This window comes from Notamacropus eugenii, chromosome 7, assembly GCF_028372415.1.
Source record: "Notamacropus eugenii isolate mMacEug1 chromosome 7, mMacEug1.pri_v2, whole genome shotgun sequence".
In the NCBI taxonomy this organism is placed as follows: domain Eukaryota; kingdom Metazoa; phylum Chordata; class Mammalia; order Diprotodontia; family Macropodidae; genus Notamacropus; species Notamacropus eugenii.
This window is the reverse complement of record NC_092878.1, coordinates 52,131,204-52,147,326: the sequence shown is the minus strand read 5'-3', so window position 1 is coordinate 52,147,326 and position 16,123 is coordinate 52,131,204. Positions and strand designations below refer to the sequence as shown.

The window sequence follows — 16,123 nt, the reverse complement described above, 5'->3', positions numbered from 1 at the left end:
CATGTTGGAGAATACCAACTCCTCTCACACTGGCTTCTTCCTAGAGTCTTCTCTTCAGGAACCTGAAGTGGGGTTGGCATTGTCTAAGTTCTCTCTCAAAGCTGGAAGTCAGAAGTAAACAGAGGCTGCAAGGCCTGAAGATACTGAAGGGTTACAAGACACTGCTATTGCTGCCCTAGGGTAGGGTCTAACCCTCAGGCCTGGCCTGGGCGCTGATCTCCGTCACTGAGGACAGAGTGCCATACCAATGGGTTTGGGGACTCTGGTTACACAGGCAATGAACCAAGGTAGTTTTTAAAAATTTATTAAAGAGCTTTACTTTAAAAAAGCTGTTGTGCTTTGCTGTGAATTTTGAGTGTGAATGGGAAATGGAGTTTATGGAAATGTAGGCAGTTGAATTATAAAGGTAATGGGAAGTTGGGGTGGAGTTGTCATTCAGTTAATAAACATTTATTAAGTACCTACTAAGTGCTAAGCACAGACTGGAGTGCAGTATATATATATGTATATATACATATATATACACACATATATACATATATATATGCACACTTACAATATAATGAGGGAGACATCATATAAAAGAAAGCTGAAAAGCAGGGGAGGGAGGAGGAGAAGATAATGTGATATGAAAGCATGTAGAAAAAGGCAAGTCTCAAAACAATGTAGCCAGGTGAGAAAGGAGAAGTCCTGAGCTGTGATCCCTCACAGAGAGGTTTTGGAGTTGATGACTGCACCCTCTAAACAGAGGGACAGAGGGTGATGATGATGGGGAGTTTCAAGGCTGATGGGATCTTGCTAGATGGTGAGGTTTTCCCAACAATGAGCATCATGGGTCAAGGTGGAAAAGTCACCAAAGGCCCAGAGAAGTGTAGCCAAGTGAGAAATGAGTTCTGAGCTGTGCTCACTCCTTAAATGGAGGTTTAGATGTAGCTTCCAATGTATTCATTCATGCCCTTGGCTATCTCTATTAAATATTTCTTCTTTAATAGATCACACTGATGTTAGGGATCACTGATTAATCATAGGATCCTAGTTGGAAATTTAAGGGATCTCTAAAGCCATCAAACCCATCCACAGCTAGGAGGCACATAGGGGAGTGCTAAGCCTGGAATCAGGAAGACCTGATTTCTTCATATACAGAACCTCTATGACTCTAGGCACTCTCACTCCAAGTCCACCCTCCAATTAAGAATACAAGACATTACAAGCAAGTAAAACCAATCAATCAAGATTTATTAAGACCTACTATGTGCCATACTCTTACCTAAACACTGAGAATACAAAAAGCCAAAAGATAGTCTCTGCCCAGAAGGAATTTACAATCTAAATGGGATTAAAATCAACATAACTTTCCACACTGACCAAGTCCAAAAATATGAGTCTACCTCTTTGTTAGAACTTAGATATGTTTTTATCATTAGCATTTTTTTTTATCATTAACCCTCTAGAAGTGGTTGGTCATTAGACTGATAAGAGTTTAGGACAATAGTATTTCGTCACATTTATATATTATAACCTGTTCATCAATTTCCCAATTTATGAGCATTGTCTCAGATTCCCATTCTTCGCTACTTCAAAAAAAAAAAGGTTGAAATATTTTTGTACATGCATAGAGTAATGTTTTTTTTTAGAACTGATCTCTCCCTTAACCTTCCCTCCCTGCGTCTTATTTCTCCTTCCCCAATCAAAGTGCTTTGAGACTGGATGCACCAACAATGAACCTAGATGGTATTCATTAAAGAACTTTTACCTTTAAAAAGCTATGGTGCTTGGCCGGAGTTTTGAGTGTGAATGGAAAATGGATATCTATGGAAATGCACATAGTTGAAAAACTGGTGAGAAGTAGAGGTGGAGATGTCAGTCAATAAACATTAATTAGGTACTTACTAAATTCCCCCTCCCCCACCACTGTGCTAAGGACTGGGGATACAAATACAAAAAAAAAAAGTCCCTGTTCTCAGGCAGCTTGATGTGGGGGGAGGAAGAGACAACCCACAAAAGGAAGCTGAAAAGCAGGGGAGACAGAGGAGGAGAAGATACCTGACCCAGGGCCATGTAGGAAAAGCCAGGGAAGCTATGGTCCCTCCTTAAATGTAGGTTTAGCTGTAGCTTTGAACATATTCATTATATTTCTACTTTGGGTTTAGGGATTATTGATTGATCTTTGGATCATAGAGTTTGAAGAGACCTTGGAGGTTAACCCATCCAGACATAGCTAGGTGGCAGGGCTGAGCCTGGAGTCAGAAAGATCTGAATTTACATTCAGCTTCAAACCCTAACTAGGGGTGAGACCCTCAGCAGCGCCCTTCCCTCTACCTTCTCCACCCTCTCCAATTGAGAACACAAGTGGGGATAAAAACTCCAGTCATCAAGTGGAGTCAATCAAAACAACTTTCTACATTGGCCATATCCAAAATAAGGAAGTGGAGAGAATGTTTCATCCTTAGTCCTCTGGAATCTTGGTTGGTCAGTCGACTAATAAATAGTATTCGATCAAATTTATGTACCATAACTTGTTAATCAATTTCCCAATTTATGAACATCTCAAGTTCCCATTCTTTGTCACCTAAAAAAACCAAGAAATATTTTTGTACATAGAGCATTTTTTTCTTAGAAAGATCAGCCCCATTCGACAGATGGATCAGATTCCAACTGTTAATGAGAACAAAACGCAATGTCTTTCCTACTAAACACTTTCCACCTGCTACTTTCTGTATTACTGCAGAGGGCGACACCATCGTCTCCATGCCCCAGGTTTGCAAAAATGAGTCACTGAATTTTCCACTATGTCTCACCTCCACATCTAAACTGTTGCCAAGACCAGTCAATTTCACCTTTGCAGCATCTACTAAATACACCTCCTTTTCTCTTCTGAGGCTTCCACCACTCCGGTGTCTGGCCCTCATCACCTTACACCTGGATAATTGAGACAGGTAAGTGTGGGTGGGTCGGTCTGCCTCAAGTCTCTCCCCACTCCAATCCATCCTCCATTCAAGCCGCTAAAGTGATTTTCCTAAAAGCAGGTCCGATCATATTCTGTCACCGACTTTCCCCTGTTCAATAAACCCCCGTGGTTTCCTTTTGCCTATAGGATCAAATACAAAATGCTCTTTTTGGCATTCAAAGCCTTTCATAACTTAACAGCCTGCTACCCTTTCAGTCTGCTCACTCCTCACTCCCTAACAAGTTACTTGTCAGTACAGTAACACTGGCCTCCTGGCTGTTCCATTAAAAAAAAAAAAAAAAAGCATTTCATCTCTTCTCTTTGGGCATTTTCTCTGACTGTCCTCAATGCTTGGAACACTCTCCCTCCTCTTTCAAATACTGACCTCCTTGGTCAGTCCCAATCTAAAATCCCACCATCTAGAGGAAGCCTTTCCCGCTCTCTTAATTCCAGTACTTCCGTTCATTATTTCCCATTTATTCTGTGTATACAGCTTGCTTGGTATATACTTGTACGTTGTCACCCATTACATGGTAAGCTCTTTGAGGTTTTGGTCTGTTATCCGCAGCTCTTAACCCAAAGTCCGGCATGTAGTAGATTCTAAGTAAAAGTTTTCTGACGAATGGATTGATCCGCTTCCACCGGCTTCCCACCGCTCACTACCAACGCACCTCCTCCTCTCCCTCTTTCCCGTGGTACGATAGAATAAAACAATTCTCACGTTCCCATCACACTCTCCTGGGCTGCTTGAATCCATTCCAGAAGCCAAAGCGCCCAAGCCTAGGTTCCCAACGGGCGCGCGCTGGAGAGGGTTGGAGGAGAAGGTGGGAAGAGATAGGGATTTCAGGGAGGGGCACCTATGCCACCTTACCTGGAGCTCGCTGGCCACTCACCTGGCATTCTTCAGCTTCCGGCAGGGGGCGTGAGGACTACGTTTTACTTCTCTCTCCAATACTTAATCTGAAGCGTACTTGATTCTAGTTACGCCCAGGGACTCAAATACATAAAGAAAGTCCGGGGAGGCGGAGAGGGGGAAGTGCCCTTTAGGAAATGAAATTAAGTGACCAATCTAAGTCTACGTGCCTAGGGCTTTGGCCTGCCTCCTTCCGGAGGCGTAATCTTCGGTATATAAAGTTTAGAGGAAGCCAGCATCCTGCGTACAGTTCTCAGCTTAAGCCACCCTTACTCGGATACCTGGTCGTTCTCCTTGGTAGGAAAGGTTGGGTCCCTTTTTATCTATCCTCTGCTGCACCTGGAAGGCTTGGACCATTCCAGTGTTTGTTTGTTTTGGTGGTGAATGGTGGGTGGGTAGGGACAGCCCTTTATGGGCTTTGGATCCAGGTACTTATTTGGGGGCATCCGTGTCTGGTTGAGTAGTAACTGGGCTTCTTTGTTCTAGACCGTCACTCTACAAGTATCAATCATGAACTTCTTCCAACTCATGAAGAAAAAGAAAGAGGTAAGTATTGGCATTTTTTTTTTACATTATTGCAATAAGCAAAGTTTGTTATTCTGTATCATTTAATATTTTGAAGATGTTTCGTTTCCAATATTTTGTCCATTAGCTTATCCCTTTGATCGTATTTGTGAGTATTGCCGGAGGTGGAGGAGTCTTGATGTCCCTATACTCCCTTGGCAAAAGTGATGTGATGTAAGTAAAAACGAGGATATAGTTGGGGAATAATAGTCTTTTGATATCTGGATTGTGAAAAGTTGCCCAATTTTCTTATTTGTGTTGCTTCCCTCCATTAGAATGGGAGCTTCTTGAGAGCTGGGATTGTCTTTTAAATATACTTTCCCAGCGTTTTACACATAATAATAACTTCACAACTGCTTCATTCATTTATTCTTTCTGATGTGAAAATAGCAGTTTCTGGACTCAAAGCTGGGAAAATTTTTCAAATTCAAAAAGATAAAAAAGTGACTCGAACAATTCATTAGTTTAACTTTTTCACGAATATCTTTTTGTAAGCTTTTCTAGCTTTGAACATTTCATTATATTTCCACTTTGGAAGACTACGTTGGTTTTAGGGATTATTGATTGATCATAAAGTAAAGAATTTGAAGCAACCTTGGAGGCCAGCATGTCCAGACATAGCTTTTCAAATAGGGTACAATTATGGGTTTTATTTTTCAATTTCTGAACTTAAAAAAGCTTTCAAAAAATGCAGTATTTAGAATTACATAATCAAATCATGATTTCAGTTGTAAGATATTTTTCAATTTTATTTTCAAGTTGTTGTGAATATCTTTTTTCCTGATGCAATACTCAATGGGCTGTTAATTGAAATTTGTTCTCTGCTTGGAATTTGGAGCTATTAGATATGACCCCTTTGGAACCTACTCTCCCTTAGTTTCCCTTTCCTTGTTCTTCCAGGCTAGTTCTTGGTTTAAACCAGCAATAGTCTGCTCAGCTGAAGGGAGAAAAAGAAAACTGCTTACTTAGGGGGAGTGAGGTCACTTTTTGCCCCTGCGGGAGCTCTACAGTAGAACTGATAAGAATTGTCTTAAGATATGTAGCTGGGCACACTTTGTCTAATAAATTTCTAGCTGAATTGAAATGTGTGAACCTAATACTAGTGCTTGCTTCAAGTGACCTAATAGCTCCTGACTAAGTCAGTTCTATGCAACTGGTTTTTTTATAAGAGATTTAAAGCGTCTTGTCTGTTCCCAAAGTGGAACTGTGTCAGTTTATTAAAATGAAAAATCTTGAGTTTATGATCTCACAATGTTATCTAATTTCATAATTATTTTTCAGTGTTAACAGACACAGAAATCCAGAACCGTGGGAAAATGTGAATCCTTCCCAGCCTCAAAAGGTACTGATAGAATAACCTGACAAGTCAAGTTGGGCCCAAAATATAGGAACTTTTTTAAAGCAAAATAGGATTAAGAATTAATAACGGAATTAACAAATGCTTGTTGTAACTGTTTTGTGCCAAATAATGAATAATGCAACATAATTCTAACTGCTACATAGGAAAAACATTATTCCTTTGAGGATAAATGAGATCTGTAGAGTTGAAGAGACTTTAGGTAGCCTTTAATCCAAATTCTCACCTACTTAAGAAATCCTTTCTAAAGATTCTCTGTCAGGTCATCATCCAACTTGTTCTTGAATACTTGTGGGAATCTTACTACTTCACAAGAATAGATTTATTGTTAAATACAACTGGTTAGAAAGTTCTTTCTTACATGAAGCCAAATCTGTGACTGTTCCTGACCTACCCCATTCTCCTCCTCTCTACTGCTTGGTTTTAGAGAAGTAATTTGGTTCCTCTTAAGGTAACCTCTCTTCAAATTTTTAAAGACAATTATGTCCCCCAGTCCAAGTCATCAGTTAATCTAGAAATACTAAGAAACAAGTCATAAGTCTGAAAATCCTTTCCAGACTTCTGTCCTTATGGTGAATTAGGTCAGTAACAGAAGACCTTTGTTTGGGAAATGGATTAAAAGTGGTAATCAAATTTAGAACGAATTGTCCTCCCCCACACTCACTGGTTATTCACTCATCTAAGCTCAGTCTCCTCTTTTCTATCCTTGGAATCAATTGGTCTGCAACATTCTAAAGAAAGTTCTTTTCAAAGGGAAATGTCCTCCATTTATTCAAAAAGGGTTCTGATTTGTTTAGAGGGAGGAATTCTTCTTGGTTACTCCAGGTGTAAACCACCTGGGAGTGTGGGGGAGAGGCCAGGGGCAGTGTCCAATGAAAGAATCTAGCAGTGACATAGCTTTGGATCATGAACATCAAACTGTATTTTAACTTCTTATAAGTTTTATTTGATCAAAATTCCTAAAAACTTACTTCATGTTTCATTGGGAAAGGGATGTCCAAGGGTGTGTGGACTGTGCCACACATTTCTCTCTTAGCTAGAAATGACTTAGATTGAAAAATTCCTTTCTGATATACTTGTGCCTAAGTGCTAGGTACATTATGGATAATTATGCAGCATAAAGTGTGAATTGGTTTTTTGTTGTCTTTTTACGTTGCTGTAATCTTGATGTATATTGTTTCTTGGTTCCACTGACTGCTTTTTGCATCAGTTCATATAACTTGACTGTGTTCACCTTTTCATTGTCCTCAAGACTTTTAAGGTCAATCATATCAAGGGAATCAATGAAAAAAAGTGTGAAGAAGTTGGCCTAGCAGTACTGTTTCAAATTATATTATAAAGCAGTAAGCATCAAAACAATTTGATACTGACTCAAAAGTAAATTGGTTGCTCAGTGGACTACATTAGTAAATATACAGTAGTAAGTTGATTGTAGAATTCCAGTGTTTGAAAACTCCAAGAGCTAAGCTTTAGAAACAAGAATTCACTGTTTGACAAAAATTGCTGGGAAAACTCAAAAGCAGTTTGGCAGAAACTAAGCATAGAGCAACATCTCACACCATATATCGAGATAAGATCAAAGTGGGTATAGTATTTATACCACTTATAGCATTTAGACAAAAGGTGATGTCATTACTGGGGCAACTAGGTGGTGCAGTGGATAGAGCACCAGTGCAGGAGTCAGAAGGACCTGAGTTCAAATCTCACCTCAGACACTTGACACTCACTAGCTATGTGACCTTGGGCAAGTCACTTAACCTCAGTTGCCTCATCCTGGGTCATCTCCAGTCATCCTGATGAATATCTGGTCACTGGATTCAGATGACTCTGGAGGAGAAGTGAGGCTGCTGACCTGCACAGCCCTCCCTCGCTCAAAACAAAGTCAAGTGCAAGTCATGTCATCATTTCTCTGATGGCATGGTCTTATTTGGCAATGAAGGATGAACACACACACATATGATGTCATTACCAAAGTAAGAAAGCATAGAAAAATTTACTTGCCAGATATATGGATAAAGGAAGATTTTATGACCAACAAGAAGTAGAGAGGATCATAGGAAGTGAAATGGATAATTCTAATGATATGAAATTTAAAAGGTTTTGCGCAAACAAAACTAATGCAGCCAAAATTAGAAGGAAAGCAGGAAATTGGAAAAAATTACTGCCAATTTCTCACATTTAGGGAAGTAAGCCAAATTTATAAAAATAAGAGCCATTCCCCAATTGATAGGAACTGGCAGTTTTCAGGAGAAGAAATCAAAGTTATCAGTAGTTATATGGAAAAATAGAGAAATGCAAATTAAAACAAAACTCATCAGATTGGTTAACATAACAGAAAAGGAAAATGACAAATGATGAAGGGGATGTGGAAAAGCAGGTACACTAATGCACAGTTGATAATGTTGTGAATTGGTTCAAACATTCTAAACAATTTGAAACTTTGCCCAAAAGACTATAGACCTGGGTATATCCTTTGACCCAATGATACCAGTGTGTACCAAAGAGATGAAAGGAAAAGGTCTCATGTGTACAAAAGTATTTGTAGCAGTTCTTTTTATGGTGGCAAAGAACTGGAAATTGAGAGAATTTCTGACAGTTGGGGAATGACAGAAAAGATTGTGGCATGTGATTGTGATGAAACAAATTGTGCTATAAGAAATTATGAGGGGAGTGGTTTAAAAAAAACTAGGAAAGACTTCTAGGAACAAATAAAGTGAGGAGAACCAAGAGAATATTGTACACTAATAATAGCAATAATGTGATAATCAATTGTGAAACACTAAGCTACTCCAGGACAATTCTGAAGAACTCATGATGAAAAATGCTTTCTACCTGCAGAGAAAGAGAACCAATGAACTCTCGAGTAGAGATTAAAGCATACTTCTTTTTCATTTCTAGTTTTTTTTTTTGCAACAAGGCTAATATGGAAATGTATGTATGTATATATGTATAAATATATGCATATAAATATATAAATGTATATATAATGGGTACAGTATTTTTTGCCTTCTTAATGTGTGGGAGAGGGACCAAAGGGAAGGAGAGAATTTGGAACTGAAATTTTTTTTAAATGAATGTTAAAAACAAATAGATGGGGCCAAGCTAGGTGGTGCAGTGAATGGAGCACCAGCCTGGAGTCAAGAGGACCTGAGCTTAAATTCAGCCTCAGACACTTGACACTTAGTAGCTGTGTGACTGTGGTCAAGTCACTTAGCACCAATTGCCTTTCCAAAAATAACATAAAAAATAAATAGATGGATGGTTTAAAAATCAGAAGATGTTCTCATAGTTCTGCCTTAGCTGAGCTTAGTCATTATAATTTGCATAATTCAGTTTCTCTTATTTTGTCCCTTCCTTTGATGATGTTGTGCTAGTCCATTATGTATAGTTTCCTTTTTTCCTTTGCATCAGTTCACATAACTCCTCCCATGCTTCTCCGTGTTTATCATGTTCATCATTTCTTATAGCTCAGCAATATTGTTTAGCTATTCCCTAGTCAATAGGTATCTACTTTGTTTCCAATTTTTGCTAATACAAAAAGGGCTGCTATAAATATTGTGGAGCCCATGAGACTTTATTTTTATCACTGTCTTAGTTTGTTGGGGCCTAAAGGGTAATGGAATTAAAGTTTTGTTTTCAGTTGCATTGATCATATGACTGAGAGAACGTTTTTTTCCCCTGTGACTGCTTTCATGAATCCAAGTTCTTTAATATCTTCATATATAATCCATTTAGGCCAGGAGCTTCTTAACTTAGGGCATGTGAATGTATATAAATCTCATATACATGCATCCCTTTATATATATATAGAAACAAAGAGAACTGTATTCCAATATACCTAGTTTCCTTTGTAATCCAGTGTATTTTATTTTATGAGTTAAAAACATTATTCTGAGAAGCTTCACGAGATAGTTAATGGAGTCTATGTCACAAAAGTTAAACCCTAAACCTATCATGGCCAAAGATTTTAACTCATTTTGAAGCATTTCCCATCTCAATCTGTGCTGAATTCTAATTATCTTTGACTGATTTTTTGTTTTACTCTTTTCCAGTTTTAAGATAATTCTCAGTGATGTAACCGATAAGCAAAATAGAAAGTGTTTGAATTTCTGTCATCTCTTAACATGATTATATCTGTCCTAAGCAATGAACTTCAGCCTTCTCTGTTCTAAACATACTTCAAGAGGCCCTTTTTAATTGTCCTTACTTCTTCTTACAGTCTTGGTTCATTATGGACAATTTCTTATTAGCTCTGGATCATTTACAAATTCTGGGTTTATTTTTGGAACAGGATATACACTTCTGTGCTAGTGCTAAGTACAATGTCCTCTAAGCATTTCATAGTAGTAAGTAGTAGTGAGCATTTTATAAATGGTTAGTTGTAAAAAGGCAGTTTCTTATTTTAGAGCTCTTTCTGAAACAGTGTTCTCTCTCTCTGTGTTTTTCTTAATAGCTTTTCTCAATTAACCAAAAATGGGAGCCTGTTGAAGAGCTGGAGACTGTTAAACAGTTGACCAAATGAAGAGTATTCATCTAAAGCACACTCTATGAATCTAGTGGAAACATTTCTGCACAAACTATACTACTGAAACCAGTGTGCGGAAGTGCTTCTGCTACATTTTTAGGGTCTCCCTACATTTTGGGGCTCTGAATAAGGAATTCCATTTTGGATAAAATGTATGTAACTCATTAAAATATTCTTGAGGATTTTTTGCATTTCTTTGTACTTATGTATTTATTTTGGGGGGGCAGCAAATGTATAATGACTTGTAAGATAAATTATCTACTATAAAAGTGATGCTGTGTTTTTTTCCTCCAAAGGTTAGGTAAATACTTATTTCATCATTGAATTGATGAGTTACTGGAAAATATATCTAATCAAATATATATACTGCTTTACAATTTGAATTTTTGTATTTGAAATACACTTCCATTTTAGAACCCAAATAAGAACTTTTTTACACATATCTTTCCAGCTGAAATGTAAAAATTATTACATTCAGTCTAATAGAGTATTATTTAACTTGGTATTTTGAGGGTCTTTGATTTCATTGGTATAGACAGATATAACTCAGAGATATTGCAGGTTCAATTCAGACCACTGCAGTAAAGGAAATATCTCAATAAAATGAATCACATGAATTTTTAAATTTCTCATTGCATGTAAAAGTTATGTACATTTTTAATAGTATAATGTAAACATATCTTAAATACTTTATTGCTAAAAAATGCTGTAATCTAAGGCTTCAGTGGGTCATAATTTTTGCTGGTGGAAGGTCTTTTCTCAATGTTGATGGCTGCTGACAAGTGGTGGTTACTGAAGGGTGGCTGTGTCAATTTCTTAAAATAAGACAATGAAATTTACCTCACTTGAAGACCATTGTAAGGTTATTAATTGATCTAATTTCAATATTGTTGTGTCTTAAGGAATAGGGAGGAGTAGTCAGGACACACTTTTATTAAGTTCCATCTTATTTGGGTGTAGTTTACAATCAATTTAATAATTAATTTTAAATTTAATAAATTTTAATTTACAATGTAATTTAAGAACAGTTACAGTGTTGCAATAACATCAAAGATCACCATAACAGATGTAATAATAATGAAAAAAGTTTGAAATATTGCTAGAATTACTAAAATGTAACACAATGTGAGCATATACTGTTCAAAAATTGCACTGATAGATGAAATCTCAATATTTGCAAAAGTCAATAAAACAAGGTATGTCTGTATGGCCTCTCTGAATGTAGATCATAGCCCCTCCTTGCCTTCCGTAATATGTGGTTTTAATAAATAATGGAAACCAGAAAAAATTCGCCTGATGGTCAAACTTTCTACGATGAGCATCAGTCTAGCTTGATCTTTGGAAGGCAAACGAAATCTTTCACTGCTCCCACATTGGAAGATACCTTCTCAGCTTCTACTTTGGCATAATCTTCAAGAACCCAGGGTCACTTCCAAATCCTTGCTCTGTCCTTTTGTCATAGTATCTCCTTATTTAGGTGACTTCATTATTACAGACAATATGGCACCATAGAAAGAGTGTTGGTCTTGGGAATCTCAAGATCTTGGGCAAATTCCAACTTTACCAAAAAGCTCTAGTCGCTCCCTATTGTTCCCAGGATCAAATACAAAATGCATTAAAAACCTTTCATAATCTGGCCTCCTTCTACCTTTCCAGTCTTATATGTTATTCCCCCTCATGCACTCTTCAATCCAGTCACCCCAGTCTCCTTGCTGTTCAACAAACAAGACATTCCATCTCTCAACTCTGGGCATTTTCTCTGCCTGTTCCCCATCCCTGACCTGCTCTCCCTTCTTATCTCTGTCTACTGCCTTCCTTGGCTTTTAAGTCTCCACTAAGATCCCATCTTCTACAGGAAGACTTTCCCAACCTCTCTTAATTTTGGTTCCTTCCCTCTCAATTACACATAGCTTGTTTATACAGATTTACTAGTTGTCGCCTCCATTAGATTGTGAGTTCCTGGAGTGCATGGGCCTGTCTTTTGTTTCTTCTCCTCTTATCCCTTTCACTTAGCACAGTGCCTGGCACATAATAAGTACTTAATAAATGTTTGTGGGCTATTGACTGACAGAGCTATTTGCCCTATGTCCAGTTTTGGGTTTTGGTTTTTTTTTGAGGCAATTGGGGTAAGTGATTTGACCAGGGTCACACAGTAAGTACTGAAAGCTAAATTTGAACTCAGGTCCTAGGACCTGCGCTCTATCCATTGTGCTACTTAGCTGTCCCTGTGTCTACTCTGGCAAAGTGAGTAAATGTGAGCAGTTTTCTGATTGAAATAATACTTGGGTGTATTCAGGAGAGACATATCTACTGTGCCATTGGTTTATTGTGTGATATTGCTCTAAGATCTATTCAACTTATATCAACCCAACCCTAACAAAACTGTATGAAATCACTATTTCAATGCAATTCAATCCAACAGATAATTTGTAATGCCTCATGGTTGTTTTTTTTTCCCCTACCCAAAGATTCTGTGACAATTTAACAAAGCTAGTGACCCAAATATGTTGAAATTTGAACTTTGACTAAATATTCATAATTATCTTAAAAATAAAAATGAAATGTTAGGTAAACAAATTTTACATCACTAAGCAACCATGGAATAAGATGGGATCAAATACATTAACACCCATCTTTTTACTCCCTTGAGTGACTCTTGTAGTTTGTCTTTATGATGGTTAACGTGACAGCCTCCATACGTAGGGGTTACTAACATCCATTCATTAGCAGGACCACCCTAAGTTTATGATTCACACAAAGCAAATGCTACCCCATTCATTCTGCCCCCTCCTCCCTTGTTTCACTTCTGCTTCCTAGGATCAAGTTAGAAACCACTAAGCTGGAGCATATACATACCCCATTTATTTGCCCCCATATGGGTGTGTACCCATAGATAACAGTACTGTGTAAACACATTTATTGCTGTCACTGTCCAAGGTCGCACAGCTAATTTGGCAAAGACAGACCTGATTCTATCCAGTGTTTTCTCAGCCATAGCACACTGCCACAAATTGGTTATGCATAGGTACACTCAGAAATAGATTTTTTTTTTTGTATTTGTAACCCCAGGTACATCAACAGAGAAACTGAAAAGACTGAGCTTGAAAAAGGGATTTTTTTTTTTTTGCCCTTTGTATCTTCAGTGCTTAGCACAGTACCTGGCACACAGTAAGTGCTTAATAGATGCTTCTGCTCTAGGTATGCCTTCTCGAAGAGAAGAGACAGGTGAGAGGATGTGGAGGCTGAGCAAGAAAGGGTTAAGAAAGAATAGTAGAGTCCATAGAAAAGAAGTATGGTCATTGTAAGGAGGAGGAAAGAAGCATTAAGCTCCTGTGTTCCAGACACTATGGTAAAATACAAAAATTATGTCATTTGATCTTCCAACAACCCAGAGAAGTAGGTGCTATTATGTCCTCATTTTACAGTTGTGGAAACTAAGGCAGAGGTTAAGTGACTTGTCCAGGATCACAAACTAGGAAGTATTTGAGGTTGAATTGGAACTTGGGTCTTCCTGATTCAAGGCTCAGCACTATCCACTGTGATATCTGACAGTTTTTTGGTACTTCTACGTTATTTCTATCACCATAATTCAACATTTCCTTGGGCAACAGGGTCACCTTCTCTTGATCCTGATGCTATCATCTGCTGATCTCCTGGATATGCTCTCACCTATCTCTGTGACGTTGGCACTTGACTCCCACCTGCCACCCAAGTCTTGACTCTACACCCTTTCTCTTACCATCACCCTCAGAGATTACAGCTCTTCTATTTACACAGGTGCAACACTGGGCAAGTCACAACCTCTTTGGGTCTCAGTTTCACTTTAACTCTCTGGGCCTGGGTTCCTTTGTCTTTAACATGAAAGGGTTAGATAATTGCCGAGGACTGATGACACATGTGCTATCCATCTATTCATAGACTGTGTAGAATGAGAGGTTTCTTTTAGAACATAGCCATTGTTGGAATGTTTTGCTGGATTACACGTATTTGTTACAAGAGTTTTGTTTTTCTTTAATTCATTTTCTAGCATGGAAATGGGGGGAGATGAAAGGCAGAAAAAATTGACTTTTGTTAATTGAAAAGAAGTGTTTTAAATGAGGTGGTTGGATTAGATGATTTACAAAGTCACTTCCAGGGCTTGGCACATAACAGACATTTGATAAATGCCTATTGACTTGATTTGACTTCCAGGCCCAAGTCTTGTGAGGGTTGGTTGGTTGGTCAGTTGGTCAGGTTGGTCAGTATGCATATAGATGACCTTTCTGATTTCCTTTTCTCACATTTCCTTAAATTCTTTTCCTATAACCTCAATTCTATTTGACTATGGTATCCACTGGAATGGGCACTCCCTGTGCTATACAATCCAGCAAAGCAATTTCACCCTTAAGATCCTTTAGTCTGAAATTCTCTTCTGTCCTTCCTCTCCCACTTTCTTTTTCCTCCCATCTCTGCTCTTTGCCCTTCATGTGACTTTTGGCCCTTTTTTGGCCATATTTTCCCAGCCTATCAAGCCATATGTGACCCAAACTTCTTTCCCACCTAGGCTATACCCTATAGCCAGTCAGCTATTACTATGGTGTTTCCTTTTCTACTCTTGAATTCTTTGCTAACCTTCAACCCTGGGTCACTTCTGTTCTCCTCTTCTTATCCTATTCCATATTGGCCAAGATGGTACTGAAGGAAATCACAAAGTCTTGCTGATTGGATTCATACAAATGAATATTAACTGTGTCACCATGACATGACAAACTTTTTTTTTTGGTAATGCTTATCCTTTTTTGTTTTTCAATAATACTTTATTTTTTCCAGTTACCTGTAAAGACAATTTTTAACATTTTTTTAATGAAATTTTGAATTCCAAATTTTTCCCTCCCTCCCTTCCCCCCCAAGACAGTAAGCAGTTTGATTATATATTATTAAATTATTAATTATAATAATCATTATACTACAGTTCTTAAATATATATTTGATAGCTCACATATGTGCAATCATGTAAAACATATTTCCGTGTTAGTCATGCTGTACAAGAAGAAACAGTTCACAAAAAAATACAGTTTGTAGAAGGAAAAAAACAAAAAAAAGAAAACAAAGTGAAAATGGTATGCTTCAGTCTGTGTTCAGATTCCATCAGCTCTTTCTCTGCCAGTAGAGCACATTTTCCATCAACAGTCCTTTGGAATTGCATGACAAACCTTTTGACGATCTCTCATTGACTTTCACATTCCTAACAACAGTTATTCCATATTTTCTCTTATTTCCTGAAATCTTCAATTCTACCCTTTCCCTTCTCATTCTCAGTGTGATAGAGATAGAGACGAGACCTGTGATTTTGAGACTTGTGATTTTTGCTGGTATAGAGAAGTCTTTATCACTGCAGATTGGCAGCTTCTCTGTATCTTGTAGTCTTAGAGATTTGCTTAGAGTACAGTGGAGTTAAATAACTCGTTAACGTGAGTCCGTATGTCAGAAATGGGATCTGAGCCTATTTTAAATCAATTCTCTATCAAATACACTTCTATGTCTCTCCATGCTCTGCAGATGAATCCCAAATCTCTGTTTCTACTCTCAATTGCTTTCCCTTTGCTTCTTATTTTACTGAAAAGGTTGAGATGTACACTCTTGTAAACCTCTTAGTGTTCTCATCTATCCTTTCCCTTTCATTCTGGTTGTGTGTGTGTTTATCAGGCAATCAGGGTTAAAGGACTTCCCCAAGGCCAGTGCTCTATTCACTGCACCAACTAGCTGCCCCCATTCCAGATTCCAAAGCGATCCCTCTACCACACTTTCAATTGTATTCTTTTCCATCTCCTTTATTAC

At 37.9% G+C, this 16,123-nt stretch overlaps 1 protein-coding gene across 2 annotated transcripts; it reads left to right on the top strand.

Annotated features, from left to right (window-relative positions):
* The first annotated feature begins 3,900 nt into the window (after positions 1-3,900).
* Positions 3,901-11,513, top strand: LOC140514372 (normal mucosa of esophagus-specific gene 1 protein-like). Of its 2 annotated transcripts, none has more exons than XM_072624614.1 (5): positions 3,901-4,166; positions 4,347-4,406; positions 4,513-4,598; positions 5,706-5,766; positions 10,235-11,513. In XM_072624614.1, exons 2-5 carry the CDS (start codon positions 4,371-4,373, stop codon positions 10,301-10,303), a joined length of 252 nt encoding a protein of 83 aa, XP_072480715.1. In that variant the 5' UTR covers positions 3,901-4,166; positions 4,347-4,370; the 3' UTR covers positions 10,304-11,513. The 2 variants fall into 2 exon arrangements, with proteins under 2 accessions (XP_072480715.1, XP_072480716.1); XM_072624615.1 differs by having other exon boundaries at positions 4,029-4,157; positions 10,235-10,497.
* Positions 11,514-16,123: the final 4,610 nt, after the last annotated feature.

Excerpts from the sequence above, each read along its gene's own strand:
- LOC140514372 (XM_072624614.1), top strand. The coding sequence starts at position 4,371 with ATGAACTTCTTCCAACTCATGAAGAAAAAGAAAGAG. Across the intron at positions 4,407-4,512 it reads TCATGAAGAAAAAGAAAGAG|CTTATCCCTTTGATCGTATT; the intron begins GTAAGTATTGGC and ends TTTGTCCATTAG. Across the intron at positions 4,599-5,705 it reads CTTGGCAAAAGTGATGTGAT|TGTTAACAGACACAGAAATC; the intron begins GTAAGTAAAAAC and ends ATTATTTTTCAG.